This window comes from Myxine glutinosa, chromosome 1 (genome assembly GCF_964187855.1).
Source record: "Myxine glutinosa chromosome 1, kmMyxGlut1.1, whole genome shotgun sequence".
Classification (NCBI taxonomy): domain Eukaryota; kingdom Metazoa; phylum Chordata; class Myxini; order Myxiniformes; family Myxinidae; genus Myxine; species Myxine glutinosa.
The window spans coordinates 390,181,849-390,200,541 of NC_136261.1; the positions used below are offsets into that span (position 1 = coordinate 390,181,849).

Sequence of the window (18,693 nt, forward strand, 5' to 3'; positions counted from 1 at the left end):
TTAGATTGGTCACAAATAAACAATTTGCAGTCTGTTGTCCTGATGAGCCATAATGAGGGCAAAATCTAGATAGACATCTCTGTCTTTGTGTATTTGTGACCATAGAGCTTTAGTCTCAGTCTGCAAAGACTTGAGTACCACGCGGATGCCTCCTAGTTTGGAGGTGATGTGTTGGTATAATTCATGTGCATGACGTCAGTGTCATGTCATAGGGTTACTGTGCTTCCTTCGTTAAATTTAATATTCCTGACTGTAAACCTCCTAGCTGTTGATGAGCAGGGCAGAGACAATGTGTCAGCGTGGCAGGCTACACTTGTTGCTAACAGGTTGTGCAGCAATTGCTGGGGTGAGACTCAATCTGGGCCTTGCTTCCCAGTCAAGTTATAGTCAGGTTCACCATGTTTTTTCGTTCAAAATTTTGGTAGATTAGCAAAACTATACATTTTTGGAATATTCAGAGCATGAGGAATCCCAAAATTAATGTTTACATTTGCGTAGACACCTTTGCGAAAATGACACTCAGGACAGTGATGAAGATCTGTAAAAGCATATATTCCTGAACGGTATAGACCTCGTAGATCCTGTGTATAGGACTTATAGTTCAATCTGATACTACCTATAACTTCCTATAACAACCTATAACTTAAAAGGACTTGCAATATCATGTATTATGTAATACAGTTATATCACAAGTATAAAGACAATGGTTTTCAATTACCTTTGTTTGTTGCTTTTCTGTAATCCTGAGCACTATTTTGAGGCCTTTATTGGATTCCTTGACCCAGAAAACATAGGATTAGCATATTTAAGTAAGTCTCTAGGTTGACTAGAAGCCGAGATCGCGCAAAATATGTATTTTATGGCGGCCATTTTCAAAATCCAAAATGGCGGCAATGCAGGTGTCTGTGCAAATGCCAACATTGATTTTCAGATTCTCCTTGCTCTGAAGATTCCAAAAATGTACAGGTTTGCTAATCCCAAAATTTTGAAAGATATTATATTTGTTAACATAGTGAACCTGACTATTAGGGGTTCAACCTGTGTATATTAATATGTGTATGTGTTTGTAAATATATATACTGTATATATATATATCTGTGCAGCGTCTGTCCTGTGTTGTGTTGTGTTGTGTTGTGTTGTGTTGTGTTGTGTTGTTTTGTCCTGTGTTGTCCTGTGTTGTCACTGAACTACTTTCTCAAACTTTTGTGAAATCGTACCAAACTTCTGGAATGCACATATCTCTCCCGTCGGTATGTCCTAAGGGTATTTTTTAAAAAAAATATTCGAATTTCTTTTAATTTTTTTTTTGGAATTTTTTTGGGGAAAAAAAAATAATTCAACTTCAATTGTTTATAAAATGTGATATCACGTATATTACAAATACATTTGTGCAAAATAATTGTTTGAATTATGATTGGTTTAAACCATGACAAAACGGCAACTCGGGTACAGTCATTTATCTATACTAGGGCATTGCCCGTACGTGGGTACCCGTTCCTTGCCAAAAAAAAAAAAAAAACGCTACCCGTACGCTCTACCCCGCCCGTACGCCCGTAAACAAAAAAAACAACGCTCTTCGCTTCCGCCCTTCGCTCTGACTGAATTGGGAGAAATAATGCGCATAAGAAATCGAATTACGTACCGTAATGGCGGTCAGCTCGTAACGCGCTCAGCTCCGCTCGTCTCACATCGGCCACGCCTACGCAACAAAGCGTTCTGTGATTGGCTGCCGGAAGTGAAGTCGTCACTGTCCGGAAGTTCGCAAATCGCAGTTACGATGAATCGTTTTAATTTAATCGCAGTTTGAATTCGTTTTAAAACATAGTTTAACGGCAACATAGTTTTCCAACGTGAAATAAATGAATACGCTGTCAAATGTGCCGTCCGAGGCAGAGTCTGATCGCCACGTTCGGCACACGTGATAGCTCGCTGCTCTCTGATTGGTTGAAGCGTTTTTTGGACATAGCTCGGTAAGTACTTCTCCGATTAATTTAAAACCTTGAAAAGGCACATCCTCGGGTCCCCAGCAATATACCTGGCAAGTTTCAAGTATATCGGACCCGTGGTTGTCGAGAAACAGCGGTCACAGACACACAGACACACAGACACACAGACACACAGACACACAGAGATTGCTGGAATTATAGATAGATATCTACACATCTGGGCGGTGTCTGTGTTGTCACTTAACGACTCCCTCAAACTTTTGTTTCCGTGGATGTGAAGTGTTTTTAATAACGTTGTGGTGGTTTTGAATCACGTGGTGGTGAGGTATTGTGAATTATGTGGTGGTGAGGTGTTTTTAAATGACGTGGTGGTCAGGTGTTTTTAAATCACCTGGTGGTGAGGTGTTTTTAAATCACATGGAGGTGAGGTGTTTTGAATTACGTGGTGGTGAGGTATTTATAATTACGTGGTGGTGAGGTGTTTTTAATTAGGTGGTGGTGAGGTGTTTTTAATTAGGTGGTGGTGAGGTGTTTTGAATTAGTTGGTGATGAGGTATTTTGAATTATGTGGTGGTCAGGTGTTTTGAATTACTTGGTGGTGAGGTGTTTTTAAATGACGTGTTGGTGAGGTGTTTTTAATTTCGTGGCTGTGAGGTGTTTTTATTACGTGTTTTATGGCTGTAAGGTGTTTTTATTACGTGTTTTATGGCTGTGAGGTGTTTTTAATTACGTTGTGGTGAGGTGTTTTTATTACGTGTTTTATGGCTGTGAGGTGTTTTTATTACGTGTTTTATGGCTGTGAGGTGTTTTTATTACGTGCTTGATGGCTGTGAGGTGTTTTCAATTTCGTGGTGGTGAGGTGTTTTTAATTTCGTGGTGGTGAGGTGTTTTTATTATGTGTTTTATGGTGGTGAGGTGTTTTGAATTACTTGGTGGTGAGGTATTTTGAATTACGTGGTGGTGAGGTGTTTTGAATTACGTGGTGGTGCGGTGTTTTGAATTACTTGGTGGTGAGGTGTAATCGTCCCAAACTTCCAGTCTGCACCTACCCCTCCCCTATGTATGTGCTGAGGGGTTCTTTCTTGAAAAAAAAAACATTCAACCTAAATTTTCAACCTAAATTGCCTATAAAAATGTAATATCACAAACACAACAAATACATTTGAGCCAAGTAATTGTTTGTATTATGATTGGTGAAAATCATGACAACACAGCAACTCAGGTACAGTCATTAGCCTCAGCTAAAATAAGCCCGCTCCTCAGTATCGACGCTTGGTGAGGCGAGCGCAGCTCGCCTCACCAAGCTAGTATATATATATATATATATATATATATATAGATATAGATATAGTATATATAGTATATATATATATATATATATATATATATATATATATATATATATATATATATATATATATATATATATATAAAAGTTCAAAACACACCTGGTCACAAGTGTGCCGCACTGACCGGGTCCTCAGTCGAGGTCCTCAGCGTCATCCCGTTTTTGCCCTTCAACCTCAATACGGTCAGCTGAGGTGGGCCAGTAGGGGCACATACACCTCCACATGCAGCAACTACACCTGGATGTGTACATACCCCGACCCCCAGCCAGTGCGAATGCAGACTACAACAACAACCACTTCCAGAATCCACAGCACCAAACAAGTATATATATATATATATATATATATATATATATATAGTCTATATTATATATATATATATATATATATATAAATATATATATATATATATAGATATATATATATAGATATATATATATATACACAGTCTTGGCATTTAATATGGAATATTTTTTTTGTGGGGGTGAACTTACTTTTCAAGATTACTTAGAACCAAAAGTTCATTGGAATTATGTTGAAATTATTCTAGATTTTGTTAATTTGACCTTTAAAAGAAACAAAAACCACATTTGACATTTATAAGCAAATAAATTGATCCTTGAAAGTGATGTAAACTGATATCGAACTCAATTCATGGACAGTTCTGTGTTAAACTTTTGTACGTTTTCCAGAAGTATCTCTTTATTTTGCACATTAGCCAAAAAAAAATTCAACAACAAAAAAGCTAAATTATTACTGGGATTACGGACAGTAAAATTACAGTTCAGTACTTCGTGTGACCCCCACGAGCATTCAGGAGAGCAGGTACACGTTGAGGCATGCTGTTCACGAGATTTGCCACTGTTTGGACAGGAATCGCTTGCCATGCAGTGACAATAGCCTGCTGCAATTCACGCACAGAGGTGGGCTGCTGGTCCAAGTTGTCGATTTGACGCATTAATTCTGCCCACAATTTCTCTATCTGATTCATATCCGGGGACATGGCAGGCCACTCCATATGCTCTACACCACGGTCAGCAAGAAAGTGTTGGATCATGCTAGCACGATGAGGCCATGCATTGTCATCTTGGAAGACAAAGTTTACTCGAAAGGCTGCACGAGCAAATGGAAGCAATGTTTCTTCCAGAATGACCCTGTACTTGAACTGGTTCAGGTTTCCATTCAGAACGACCAGGTCAGTTTTGCCCCCTGCATGAAAAGCAGCCCAAACGGTCACCCCACCACCTCCAGCTTGGACTCTTGGCACTATACAATCTTCGTTGTGGGCTTCATGCACTTGTCTGTGCACTCGGACGCGGCCATCTTGACGATAGACCAGAAATCTAGACTCGTCACTGAAGGTCACATGATTCCAGTGTCCTGGCTGCCATTGACGGTGCTCTCTGGCTGGCTGTGTTGTCTGGTCAGGCGTGGCTTTCTCAGGGGAGGCCTGGCACGATAGCCTGCTTGAACCAGTCGTTGGTTGACCAGCCTTCTGGATACAGGCACATTTGTCAGTTGCTGCCACTCAGCCCGAAGCCGATTAGCTGACTTGGTACGGCCATTGCAGACTAACCGGTGCAGCTGGCGATCATCTCTCCTTGTGGTTCTGCGGGGACGTCCTGGCCTCGGTATTGGAGTAGGGACACCCCTCTGTGCATTTCATTTCAGGATCTTTGACACCTGACCTTGAGTGATGCCATACTGCCGAGCAATAGCACGCTGTTTCATGCCAGAATTTCATAAAGCCACCACTCCATGACAAACAGCATTGTCAAGTTGACGGACCATCTCCAGAGGAAGCGGCAATAACTTTTGTAGATGTGCAGCAGTTGTTTTCCACTAATACAGAACGCAACAACCCTTATACACCCGATTGTGAAGCCAATCGTCAAATGTACCTGTCCTTACATTTTTTCACGCCACCTGTGATATAATCCTGTTATTGACCTCTTGCTGCGAAAGACAATCGGTGACATTGTTCTTTCAACAAAGACATCACCGAAGGGTAAAATAAACTCACCAGATTGATATACTGAGTTCAGAAAGTAAACCCAAGTCAAGAAAAAAAAAATATTCCATATTAAATGCCGTCTGTATATATATATATATATACAATTTTAGTTTTAATTTTTTTTCCCGATATTATGTATGTATATATATATATATACATATATATATATATATAATTTTTTTTATTATTATTTTTTGCCTATATTATATATATATTGTAACGAATGTGGAAACGTTACAATGTGAACGTTACAAAAGTACGGTAACACCCTGTTAATGTAAATAATGGTCGCAGTCGGCGTCCGAGTTAATTCCATGAAACTTACACGCAGGTCACGATATATCTTTTAAATAGTGTATTTCCTTATTCCATGTAGGCTAAGTATGTGTTTCCCACTAAATTGACTTTGCATTGTATCAAACAAAATAAGCGTAGGCCCTTCCAATTTCCCCAAAACCTCCCTTCCAATTGCCTTCCGCATTTTGGCCGGTTTTCTTCAAACCACCATTGGCCACGAGGTAGGGTTGGGGAAGAAAGGCGTGTCTCCACCTCGTCATAAGAGGGAAGGAGTGAACCAGCCCTAAACAGCCAATCAACACCGCGGTGAGTGACCCGGTAGGCGTGCCCTCGGAGTCGGCGGCTTGATTTCGCCCGAGGTGATAAAAGCGACTGTAAGGGACTGCTTTAAGAGATGAGCTGGAGATGACCCTGGGAGAGGAGCAACGAGGCTGCACCAAAGAGAGGCGGTGAGATGCGAAATGCTCCAAGCCAAAGAGGAGAGGTACTTGGCAAGGAGACCAGCTTTGGAGAGACGCGCTGAAAGGAGGGAGACGGCCCCACCCCAGAAGAGGAGCAGGTGTGCCGAACCAGCGCGTGCCGTCGACCACAGCGGATACACGACGAGGGTTTCCCGCCAAAACCGCGAGGAATTGCGAACGGCGGCCTCCCGACCTTGCCTCCATCTCAAGCCTACCTGCCTGCAATTATCCCCTGTGTAAGTGTGAACGTCCTGTCCTGCTCGTTTGTCTTGGGGCTAAGTAAAAATGAATAGTGTAAGTTAACCATTCGCTGTGTTACTGTTTCTTCCATCCATTGCTGTGTGTGTATAATAAATCTGTTCTTCCTCCGTATTCTTCTTCTTCTTTTTCCTTCTCTTTCGGTCGCTTTAGAGATTTCCCGATTGAATATCTGTGGGGCGATCTAGTCAACGTCGGGTGGAATCGGGTTTTAATCGGGGAGTAACTGTTCGGACGCGGTTAAATACACCACCGCTCGGTCAATATAACATCTAAAAGCCGTGTCTGTAACATTTGGTTGTCAGGAGTTGGATTCGGACCTGGGACTAAATTTGTTCGGCCCAAATTTTGGAACACCAATTGTACTATTAGAGTAACAATTGGTGTCGAGGAGGGAGATCGGACCCGAAATCGGATCCGAAGCGCGCTTAACGCGCTCAAAATTACAAGCTGCCGAAATTTATTTTGTTTTATAAAACCCGAATTTTGAGATCGCGCCATGGACAATCAAGGCGATCGGATGTCGGTGGGAGAGATAGACAGGGTGGAATCGACCCAGGACCTCAGGGAAATGTAAGTGGGGAAAATGGTGGAGGAGAGTAAAGAAGGTGTGGTTGAGGGTGTATCAGGTGCACAAAATGGCGCTCTCGCGCACGTGGTTACAGCGGCACCAAATTTAGACACGCCCATGGTCGCGGTAGCCGAGCCAGAGATGCCGGAGTACATGCGAGTCTTTATGATTGAAATTAGGGCTCAGAGTGAGCAAATTAAGGCTCAGACTGAGCAAATGGAAGCAATAACGAACAGAATGGGTGACCGCATGCAAAAATGTGGGGAGACCATGGATCGCATGGTGGGCGAAAGGGTCCCAGGGGTGCACGACGAGGTAACGCGGGTCGAAAAGCGCTGGTTGAGCGAAGCGGAAGAAAGCACGGGTACAATGACGGGGGTAGAAATAGCGACACGGGGTTTGGAAAAGCCGGCGACCGCTGAGGTAGAGGAGGGTGTTTTGTTAGAGCCAGCGGTCGCCAAGGTTAATAAAGAAAAAGCAGTAGCGGGAATAATTAAAATTGAAGAGATGACGGAGGTAGCCCGGGAATTGCAGGGAGAAATGGATTATGTACAAAGTCCCTGCTCACATCACGATGCTGTGCTTAACCCGAATGGAAGTTTGCAGGTTCGCGTGGAGAAAAGGATCCCCCAGGTGAGTCGTGCTGTTGTGTATTGTGCGGGGAGATTTTGTAAGAGGATGTTTGGCGACAAAAGAATTGTCGCGCGATTGGGATCGATATGGCACCCGGGCGTTGGTGAAGGGTCCCGTGTGAGTGGAAATGGCACGCGTGGGAGAAAAAAGTGTGCGTCGGCGAGTGGGTGTGCTATAAAGTGTGGGAGTGAAACCGAGTGCGAGCGAGAATGCACGTCGGGGTGTACGGAGTGTGACACGAATAGTGAGTTGGTGGTGGCGCAGGTGCGAGAGGGCACATCGGAGCGCGAGTGTGAAACCGAGTGCGAGCGAGAATGCACGTCGGGGTGTACGGAGTGTGACACGAATAGTGAGTTGGTGGTGGCGCAGGTGCGAGAGGGCACATCGGAGCGCGAGTGTGAAACCGAGTGCGAGCGAGAATGCACGTCGGGGTGTACGAAGTGTGACACGAATAGTGAGTTGGTGATGGCGCAGGTGCGAGAGGGCACATCGGAGCGCGAGTGTGAAACCGAGTGCGAGCGAGAATGCACGTCGGGGTGTACGGAGAGTGACACGAATAGTGAGTTGGTGATGGCGCAGGTGCGAGAGGGCACATCGGAGCGTGAGTGTGAAACCGAGTGCGAGCGAGAATGCACGTCGGGGTGTACGGAGAGTGACACGAATAGTGAGTTGGTGATGGCGCAGGTGCGAGAGGGCACATCGGAGCGCGAGTGTGAAACCGAGTGCGAGCGAGAATGCACGTCGGGGTGTACAGAGTGTGACACGAATAGTGAGTTGGTGATGGCGCAGGTGCGAGAGGGCACATCGGAGCGCGAGTGTGAAACCGAGTGCGAGCGAGAATGCACGTCGGGGTGTACGGAGTGTGACACGAATAGTGAGTTGGTGATGGCGCAGGTGCGAGAGGGCACATCGGAGCGCGAGTGTGAAACTGAGTGCGAGCGAGAATGCACGTCGGGGTGTACGAAGTGTGACACGGAGAGTAAGGTGGTGGTGGAACGTGTGCGAGGAAGCACACCTGAGTTGGTCATGGCGCGGGTGTGGGAGAGCCCATGTGAGCGCGTTAGTGGGTGGATGCAAGAGTGCACGCCCATGGTGAGTGTTACGGAGGACGTAACGGAGGAGAGGTGTGGACCAAAGTGTGCGCGAGAGGTGTGGTGTGTAACAGGGAGAGCGTTGGTGGAATGTACGGACGGCGTTGGAACGCCAGGTTTTGTGAGGGTGAAAGGGGTAGCGTATGCTTGTGAGCATGCAAGTAAAGCATCAACGGTAATCGGGGTAGTGGTTAGGGCGACGGATAGCCGATGCGAGCACTCGGGGCGCGGTGTGATTTGTTGGATGCAGGGCCCGGCGCGGATCGATGCTGCGTCGCGTCTCTTCGAAGCGTCGTTGCCGATTCGGGCTTGGCCCCGCCCCGCACGGTCGAGTCCGGGCTTTGTCGGGCGAGGCGACCGGTCCGGTTCAAGGGCGAGTGGGAGGAGGCGGAACGGTGCCCCCTCGTGGGGACGGGGTTCCGACCGGGGGAGATTGAGCCATCGGGCCCGGGACCGCAAGGTGCCGCGCCGAGATGGTGCGTGGAGCCTCGGTCCAACCAAACCACCTCCCTTGAACCGAAAGCCGGACGGATTCAACCTGCAGGCAACCAAACCACCCGAATTCATTGCTCGGCTTTACGAAGCCGGGCTGTAGATGTGAATTGGCGCACCGAGATGATGTAATAAGTAGACGGATGATGATGGTAGTGATTTGAAACGAAATTTAGAAAAGTGAATAGAATTGGCAGTAAATGGAAAATTTTTGAATTGGTTGGAATTTGGATGAGCCAAATTGATAGAGAGACCCCCGATGTGGTGGGATGGCAAATCCACCATCCCTCACAGATGGGGGGCAAAGGAGCAATAGATTATGGGGTGTATGGCAGTGAAAACTAGCCCGGGTGGGTTAGGTTATATTGATAGGGCCCTAGAAGATGACATTAGGTAACGTTAAGTTTAGTTAGTGACTGATACCTGTAGTGGGGACGTAGGTAGATTAGTGTGGATGATAATGACGTGGGAGCGCAATAGTTTAAAGGGACGACTGGGAAGCGCAAGTTTCAGAGGGGAGTAGTTAGATGAGATGATGCCGTGTGTGTGAGAATTGAACAGGTGTGATTGCACAGGTGTGCAACTGGACAGGTGTGTGGAGCAGTGTGTGAGTAGTGAGTGTGTGGATCAGCGCGAATGCGCTTGGGGAGAGAAGGGTGCAGGTGGCACCAGGTGTGAGAGCACAGGTGTGCAAGTACAGGTGTGTGGAGAGAGTTGGAGTAAGTGGTACGGAGTGGTGTGCATGGTGCGAAGGTGTGGATGGGGGAAGAGTGGACCCCTTTCACGAGTACCCGGGGCGGGTAGTGTAAGTGTTAGGTAGAGGGTATAGGTAAATTGTGGTTGGATATTGGCATTTGTGGTGCGGGTGACAGAATGGTATTGTGGATGGTGCATTAGCGTTGTGGAAATGGCTGGGCGTGTAGCCTGTTAGTGTGTGTAGTTGGTTTGGGCACTCCACCACTGTAAGGATGTCGGCCAGGTGAGGCCGCAGGTGGGCTCTGGGAGCCGGTAGTAGTTGTTGTGGATGGGGCCCGAGGATCCGGAGGACGGACCCGGGTAGCCCAGTGCCAGAGGGCACCATGGGGTGACAGAGCCAGGAGAGGGGCTGTCCCCAGGTAGTTAGGTTAGGGTGAGGAGCTAGGTAAGCTCGGGTGGCAACTACAGTGGTGGAGGTGTGCAGGAGGGTAGACCTGCTGGGAGAGGTACACGTCGCAGCCCAGAAATTGTGCTAGAGCACCGGGAGATGAATCGGGGGAGTGAGACCCCAAATTGAGAAGCACCACAGTTGGTCAATGGGAATTGGTTATTAGAACCCATAGTGTAAGTTGGCCAATGGATTGGCAGGGAAAGACCCCGGGTAGTGTAAAGTGTGTTAAAGTCATTTAGAAAATAGTTGGGATGAAGGATCTCCTCGCACCATCTGCATCCACTCACCTGAGGTGACAGGTACTCCACACCATGCCATGTTTTGATTATTTTTTATGATGCAAATGTTTGGATTGTGAGACGCATCATGACGTGGGTGTGACATTGTGCGTAATTCCATCTCTCCCTCCTTATGAGGATTGATGATGAATTGGTGATGGCAAATTTTGAAGTAAAGGGATTGTGGAGACGAATTTGGTATAGGGGAAATATGGGGAAGACGTGACAGTAGTGACGAATTTGTAAATGGGTAGATTTTTTGTACATATGGGGTAAGGGTAGGGTAGGTGACAGGGGGGTGACGTACGGTAGGGACGAGCTTTCTCACTTCGCCCTCCGTACGCATTTCACCTTGCATTGCCTTATTGACGTGCACCCTTGTGACCTTACCCCTCGCTCAATTGTCTTTCTTTTGTCTCCCACATGACCTGTGCGCCATGGAGTGCCGATGGGAGCGTGCGTGAGGTGGCCATTGTGCGCCCGAGATTCCCAGAACCAGCATGCATTGCGTTGATGTACCACTGTATGGACCGCTGTTCTGCGGCCAAGTACCACTTGATGGACCCCAGGTTCTGGGGCAGGGCACCTCTGTTGGAGACCGGCCATAGTGGCCAGGGAATCTTGCTTGCGGACCTCGGTAAGGTGGCACCTATGCCAAACAGGTGGACCACCCTTAGTTGGCCCCTGAGGCCCTAAATAAAAATGGACACAAGTTGTGCTTTTTATTATTTCCAACTAGGCCACATGAAACCAGAAGACGTCGGGAAGAACATCGGCCCAGCAGAGAAAGAGAAGACCACCACCAGTTGTTTTGTTGTGTTTATTATGAACCATGGTGACTGCGCACCGGATGGTGCTTTTGGGTGCTTTGTGGTGCTTTGTGGTGTTTGGTGCTTTTGGGTGCTTTGGTGGTACTGGTACTGGTGCATCGATGCAATGCGTGCTGTCTCCTCCCTCCCAACAGGAATTTCTTTCTCTTGTTCCCTAAAAAGAAAAAAAACAAAAAAAAAAACACAGGTCCTGGGTTGCGTTGTAAATAAGAAATCACGTCATTGTAAATAATGCTCCCCACCGTAAATGTATAGTTTGAGAATAATTCCGTAATTCGGTTAGCTGTGGGCTTGAGTCTGTTAGACAGGATGCAATGCAATAGGGGGACATACTTATTTGTGTTTTAAGATTGTCACACTCAGGGTCAGGTTAATTGTAGAGGGAATTACACCTACGTGTCACACTAAGTTAAGTTTAATAGGCCCGAGGACGGACCTGAAGAAAGGAGGGTGCCGTGTAACGAATGTGGAAACGTTACAATGTGAACGTTACAAAAGTACGGTAACACCCTGTTAATGTAAATAATGGTCGCAGTCGGCGTCCTAGTTAATTCCATGAAACTTACACGCAGGTCACGATATATCTTTTAAATAGTGTATTTCCTTATTCCATGTAGGCTAAGTATGTGTTTCCCACTAAATTGACTTTGCATTGTATCAAACAAAATAAGCGTAGGCCCTTCCAATTTCCCCAAAACCTCCCTTCCAATTGCCTTCCGCATTTTGGCCGGTTTTCTTCAAACCACCATTGGCCACGAGGTAGGGTTGGGGAAGAAAGGCGTGTCTCCACCTCGTCATAAGAGGGAAGGAGTGAACCAGCCCTAGACAGCCAATCAACACCGCGGTGAGTGACCCGGTAGGCGTGCCCTCGGAGTCGGCGGCTTGATTTCGCCCGAGGTGATAAAAGCGACTGTAAGGGACTGCTTTAAGAGATGAGCTGGAGATGACCCTGGGAGAGGAGCAACGAGGCTGCACCAAAGAGAGGCGGTGAGATGCGAAACGCTCCAAGCCAAAGAGGAGAGGTACTCGGCAAGGAGACCAGCTTTGGAGAGACGCGCTGAAAGGAGGGAGACGGCCCCACCCCAGAAGAGGAGCAGGTGTGCCGAACCAGCGCGTGCCGTCGACCACAGCGGATACACGACGAGGGTTTCCCGCCAAAACCGCGAGGAATTGCGAACGGCGGCCTCCCGACCTTGCCTCCTTCTCAAGCCTACCTGCCTGCAATTATCCCCTGTGTAAGTGTGAACGTCCTGTCCTGCTCGTTTGTCTTGGGGCTAAGTAAAAATGAATAGTGTAAGTTAACCATTCGCTGTGTTACTGTTTCTTCCATCCATTGCTGTGTGTGTATAATAAATCTGTTCTTCCTCCGTATTCTTCTTCTTCTTTTTCCTTCTCTTTCGGTCGCTTTAGAGATTTCCCGATTGAATATCTGTGGGGCGATCTAGTCAACGTCGGGTGGAATCGGGTTTTAATCGGGGAGTAACTGTTCGGACGCGGTTAAATACACCACCGCTCGGTCAATATAACATCTAAAAGCCGCGTCTGTAACAATATATATAGATATATGTACATATATATATATTTTGCCTTTATTATATATATATATTATTATTTTTATTTTTTATTTTTTGCCTATATCATATATATATAGATATTTAATTATTTATTTATTTTGCCTATATTATATATATATATATGTCTTTTTTCCCGATAATATATATATATATATATATATATATATATATATATATATATATATATATATATATATGACTTTAAGCGCCTTTGGGCTACTTGAAAAGCGCTATACAAAATAAATGAATTATTATAATATATATATATTTATATATATATATATATATACTAGCTTGGCTCGGCTCGCTGCGTTCGCCACACCCAGCGTCGATACTGAGCAACGGGCTTATTTTAGTTGAGGCTAATGACTGTACCTGAGTTGCTGTGTTGTCATGATTTTCACCAATCATAATACAAACAATTACTTTGCACAAATGTATTTGTTGTGTTTGTGATATTACATTTTTATAGGCAATTTAGGTTGAAGATTCAGGTTGAATTTTTTTTTTCAAGAAAGAACCCCTCAGCACACACATAGGGGAGGGGTAGGTGCACACTGGAAGTTTGGGACGATTACACCTCACCACCACGTAATTCAAAAGACCGCACCACCACGTAATTCAAAAGACCTCACCACCACGTAATTCAAAATACCTCACCACCAAGTAATTCAAAACACCTCACCACCATAAAACATGTAATAAAAACACCTCACAGCCATAAAACACGTAATAAAAACACCTCACCACCACGAAATTAAAAACACCTCACAGCCATAAAACACGTAATAAAAACGCCTCACCACCACAAAATTAAAAACACCTCACAGCCATAAAACACATAATAAAAACACCTCACAGCCATAAAACACGTAATAAAAAGACCTCACCACCACGAAATTAAAAACACCTCACAGCCATAAAACACGTAATAAAAACACCACACAGCCATAAAACACATAATAAAAACACCTCACCACCACAAAATTAAAAACACCTCACAGCCATAAAACACGTAATAAAAACACCTCACAGCCATAAAACACGTAATAAAAACACCTCAAAGCCACGAAATTCAAAACACCTCATCACCACATAATTCAAAACACCTCATCACCACCTAATTAAAAACACCTCACCACCACGTAATTATAAATACCTCACCACCACGTAATTCAAAACACCTCACCTCCATGTGATTTAAAAACACCTCACCACCAGGTGATTTAAAAACACCTGACCACCACGTCATTTAAAAACACCTCACCACCACATAATTCACAATACCTCACCACCACGTGATTCAAAACCACCACAACGTTATTAAAAACACTTTACAACCACGGAAACAAAAGTTTGAGGGAGTCGTTAAGTGACAACACAGACACTGCCCAGATGTGTAGCTATATAGATAAATGACTGTACCCTAGTTGCCGTTTTGTCATGGTTTAAACCAATCATAATTCAAACAATTATTTTGCACAAATGTATTTGTAATATACGTGATATCACATTTTATAAACAATTGAAGTTGGAAAAAACAAAATTCCCCAAAAAATTCCAAATATATATATATATACACAAAGAATTAAGTTAAGCACCCCCCCCCCCCCCCCGTTTTTTTACAACCTCGCACATTACAAGTTTGTTGTCGTCAAAACAGTGTAATATACCCATGATATTGCTATATTTTCTGGAGAAGTGATATTATGGTCACATAAAAACATAACAATCATGCCGTTTTCAATATTTTATTCTGAATAATTTAAGGTGAAAATTTTTGGGAATTTTAGGCATATTTTCACCTCAATTTAAGTATGGAGCTATAGGTCCATCACGGACAGTGTGGATGACGTTTATGTTTTCTAACGTACAGTCATTGTTCTGAGAGGACCTCTAGCGATCTTTGCGTCAATAACGTGTGTAGGACCCACGTGATCGGATCACTGACTCAACCCTACGTCTCATAGACCCTATAAGCCGTCGTATGCGTTGCTGTGGCAGGTTGTTCCATTCCCGATGTAATGCACGTTCCAATTCATCCAGATTGGCTATTGGAGGGACCATCTTCGCAATTTGTCGTCCCAACATGTCCCAAACGTGCTCGAGGGGGTTCAACCTGCCACAGCAACGCATACGACGGCTTACAGGGTCTATGAGACGTAGGGTTGAGTCAGTGATCCGATCACGTGGGTCCTACACACGTTATTGACGCAAAGATCGCTAGAGGTCTTCTCAGAACAATGACTGTACGTTAGAAAACATAAACGTCATCCACACTGTCCGTGATGGACCTATAGCTCCATACTTAAATTGAGGTGAAAATATGCCTAAAATTCCCAAAAAATTTCACCTTAAATTATTCAGAATAAAATATTGAAAACGGCATGATTGTTATGTTTTTATGTGACCATAATATCACTTCTCCAGAAAATATAGCAATATCATGGGTATATTACACTGTTTTGACGACAACAAACTTGTAATGTGCGAGGTTGTACAAAAACGGGGGGGGGGGGGGGTGCTTAACTTAATTCTTTGTGTATATATATTGGAATAAATAAAATAAAAAATACCCTTAGGACATACCGACGGGGGAGATAGGTGCATACCAGAAGTTTGGTACGATTTCACAAAAGTTTGAGAAAGTAGTTCAGTGACAACACAACACAGGACAGGACAGATGCTGCACAGATATATATATATAGATCATATATATGTACATACTTTTATATATGGTTATTATATTTATATCAGAGGTGCACTAAATCAGGTGTTTGTTTGTTTTCAATGGGTTTCGTGTTATACCATCAGCAGGAAGCCAAGCCCCAGCTCCAAATGGCCTCCCGACTCCAGTTCCTGGTCGTCAACCAATAAGCACTGACCAGTACGACGTTGACACCACGAAGGGAAACCCCAACATGAACAATGCCAACAATGTGCTGTTGACGAAGTCTCAGCGCAATAAGCAGGCCTGGACTCAGGCACAGTCTTTGCACAACACCCAGAGGTAAGCAAAGCTGTGTGACTCGTTCTGATTAATCGGGAAGCCAATACATATGACAGCAGGTAGCGCTCAGAAACCTAACCGACATCTGGGAGATTTTCTGCTCTAGTTCAGCTCAAGGCATAACCTGTAAGGATTTGGATTCTAAGCTCCTGGAAATTGCACCCATCTTAGAGATACGTATCACCAGTCACTATCGGCTTGTCGATAAAAACCTAGCTGGCTCATTAATGACCTTGAGAGATTGGGAGGGAGGAAACTTCCTGCCCTGCCTGGCCTGGTCTGCACGTATCTCCAGTGAACATTTTATTATTGCCTTTTCGAACAACTTCGGGAGGGAATGAAAATGCAGTAGTTCCCAAAATCCTCCGAATTGGCGAAGTGGGGAAGAGTTTATTTTTCTGTTTTTCTTGATATGGGAATTTCACCGATTTGCAGGGAGGTTTGGGGGGTGGTGGAGGGAAATCTTTGACGTCTTCCATTATGAAAGTGACAATCATGTGACATCAAATGCATTTTTGTTTGACGCGTAAATGTCAGATCTATTCATCGATGGCATAATATGCGCAACATTGAATATTTCTTATGGGACCTTTAATTCTTCCTGGCTGGTATATTGATGTGCGTGCGGAACTCTCTGTGGTTCGTCATTTGGGTTCAATCTTTTTGACGTTCGCCGTCTCTTGCCTCAAAATTTTTTTCCTCGGCCTGCCAACTCCGACACTTTTGTTGCCCCCTCTTTTGGCATAAAACAGCACAATCTCACATAAACCCATCTGTCTACGCTCTGACGCCGCTTTCTATCCAGTCTGGGATGCGGATGAGACTCGGATTGTTCATGACGTGTGAAATGAATTTTATCAACATGTTTCCCAGACACCAATACCACCCAAAATACACTTCGAGAAATCCAGCACCGTGGAGTTCCACGGTTGTGTTCGAATTTCTTGCAGTTGGACCGCTTTTTGCCAGGAATAATGGAAAGATAATTCTCTGTGTGGGATTTAGCTATTTGGTTTCAACTGTAGTCTGTGAGGCTTTTTTTTTCTTTTTTTTTAAAAACTCTTTTCAACTTTTTGAACTCTTTTTTTGAAAGTCTTTTGTTGGCCTATGATGACCTCAAATATAATTGGTGGTTGAATTCAGTGACCAAATATGCAAATCCTCCTCAAATTTCAAATCAATCGGATGAAAATTGAGGATTTTAGAAATTTGACAATGTTGGTGACCTTTGGCCTATGTTGACCTTTTGACCTTTTGACCCCAAAAACAATAGGCTTCTTGCTTATGACGAACTCTACCTTTTGGTGAAGTTTCGTGAAGATCGGTTGAAAATTGTGACCTGTAGGCGACTGACATACCGACTGGCATACAGACAGACATACATACATACAGACAGACATAGAGACTGACATAGAGACTGACATACAGACTGATATACAGACAGACATACAGACAGACATACAGACTGACATACAGACTGACATACATACATACATACAGACAGACATACAGACAGACAGACATACAGACTGACATACATACAGATAGACTGACATACAGACTGACAGACAGACAGACAGACAGACATACAGACTGACATACATACAGATAGACTGACATACAGACAGACAGACATACAGACAGACATACAGACTGACATACAGACTGACATACAGACTGACATACAGACTGACATACAGACTGACATACAGACTGACATACAGACTGACATACAGACTGACATACAGACGGACATACAGACTGACATACAGACTGACATACAGACTGACATACAGACTGAATAACGCACAAGACCAACCAATAAACTTGAAAAATCTTCGATTTTCACAAGTAATAAATTTATGCAACGCAAATGAAATGCCAACGTGAAGACATGATGCAAATGGAACGACAAACTGTGAATTTCCATAACCGGGCTCAGACCTTCCTCTACATTTTGTGTTATTTCCCCACGGCCTGAGTGCTTGTCACAATGCAGTCTCACGTCCATCCTCATGTTGTCTTCGTCTTTTGTGTTATTCTGTTTGTACAAATATGCAGGCTCTTGAGCTGAAGTTTAATTGTTTGTCTTGATCCGTCGGTTCCAATTCGTTAAACCGGGATGTTAACTTTGCTTATCGGACCGATATGCCGCAATTCTCCCATCTCTCGATGTCACAAGAGAGGCACCTCCTGATTCTGAGAGTAATCGGAGAATTGTGGTTAAGGGCTGCGGTTTGGAAGAGAATTAGTACACATCATGTAAGACAATTGCGTGGGTAACCGAAAGAGGAACCCAAACGCAAAAAAAATAAATTCTGAGAATCATTGAAAATCATTAATCACTGTGTAATTTGAAAGGTAGATTTTTCTTTTTGTACACCGCTCCTTTCCTATTCCATCTCAGGTGCTGCATGACGTCATTGCCGGGCACCGAAGGATGCTCGGTAATGACGCACGCTGAAAGTGAGTACTCGGTTTTCACTCCGGTTTATTTCTTGTTTGTTTTCTTGTTTGTTTTCTTGTTTGTTTTCTTGTTTGTCCAGGTGATATCTCAGCCATCCTTTGAGCTAGGAAGCTGAAATTTCAGCACAATAGTGAGCAAGTCCTTTGGCAAAAATAGTATTTTTTGTTTTTTGATTAATCAGTTATTTGATTCATTACTTAATTATTATCGATTAATTAAGTACTTATTTATTTCCTTTCTCTTCTGGGCATTATCTCAAGCACCTTTTGAGTTAG

The 18,693-nt window shown here is 44.2% G+C and overlaps 1 protein-coding gene across 2 annotated transcripts in view; it reads left to right on the forward strand.

The window, feature by feature from the left end:
• LOC137416337 (voltage-dependent L-type calcium channel subunit alpha-1D-like) overlaps window positions 1–18,693 on the forward strand; it is a 476,095-nt gene that overhangs the window by 360,564 nt on the left and 96,838 nt on the right. The window contains exon 40 of one of the 2 annotated variants that reach the window (XM_068101884.2): window positions 15,756–15,951. In XM_068101884.2, the coding sequence (XP_067957985.2) occupies window positions 15,756–15,951 (196 nt within the window). The remainder of the gene's footprint in view (window positions 1–15,755; window positions 15,952–18,693) is intronic. The other variant, XM_068101890.2, reaches the window with a different exon arrangement.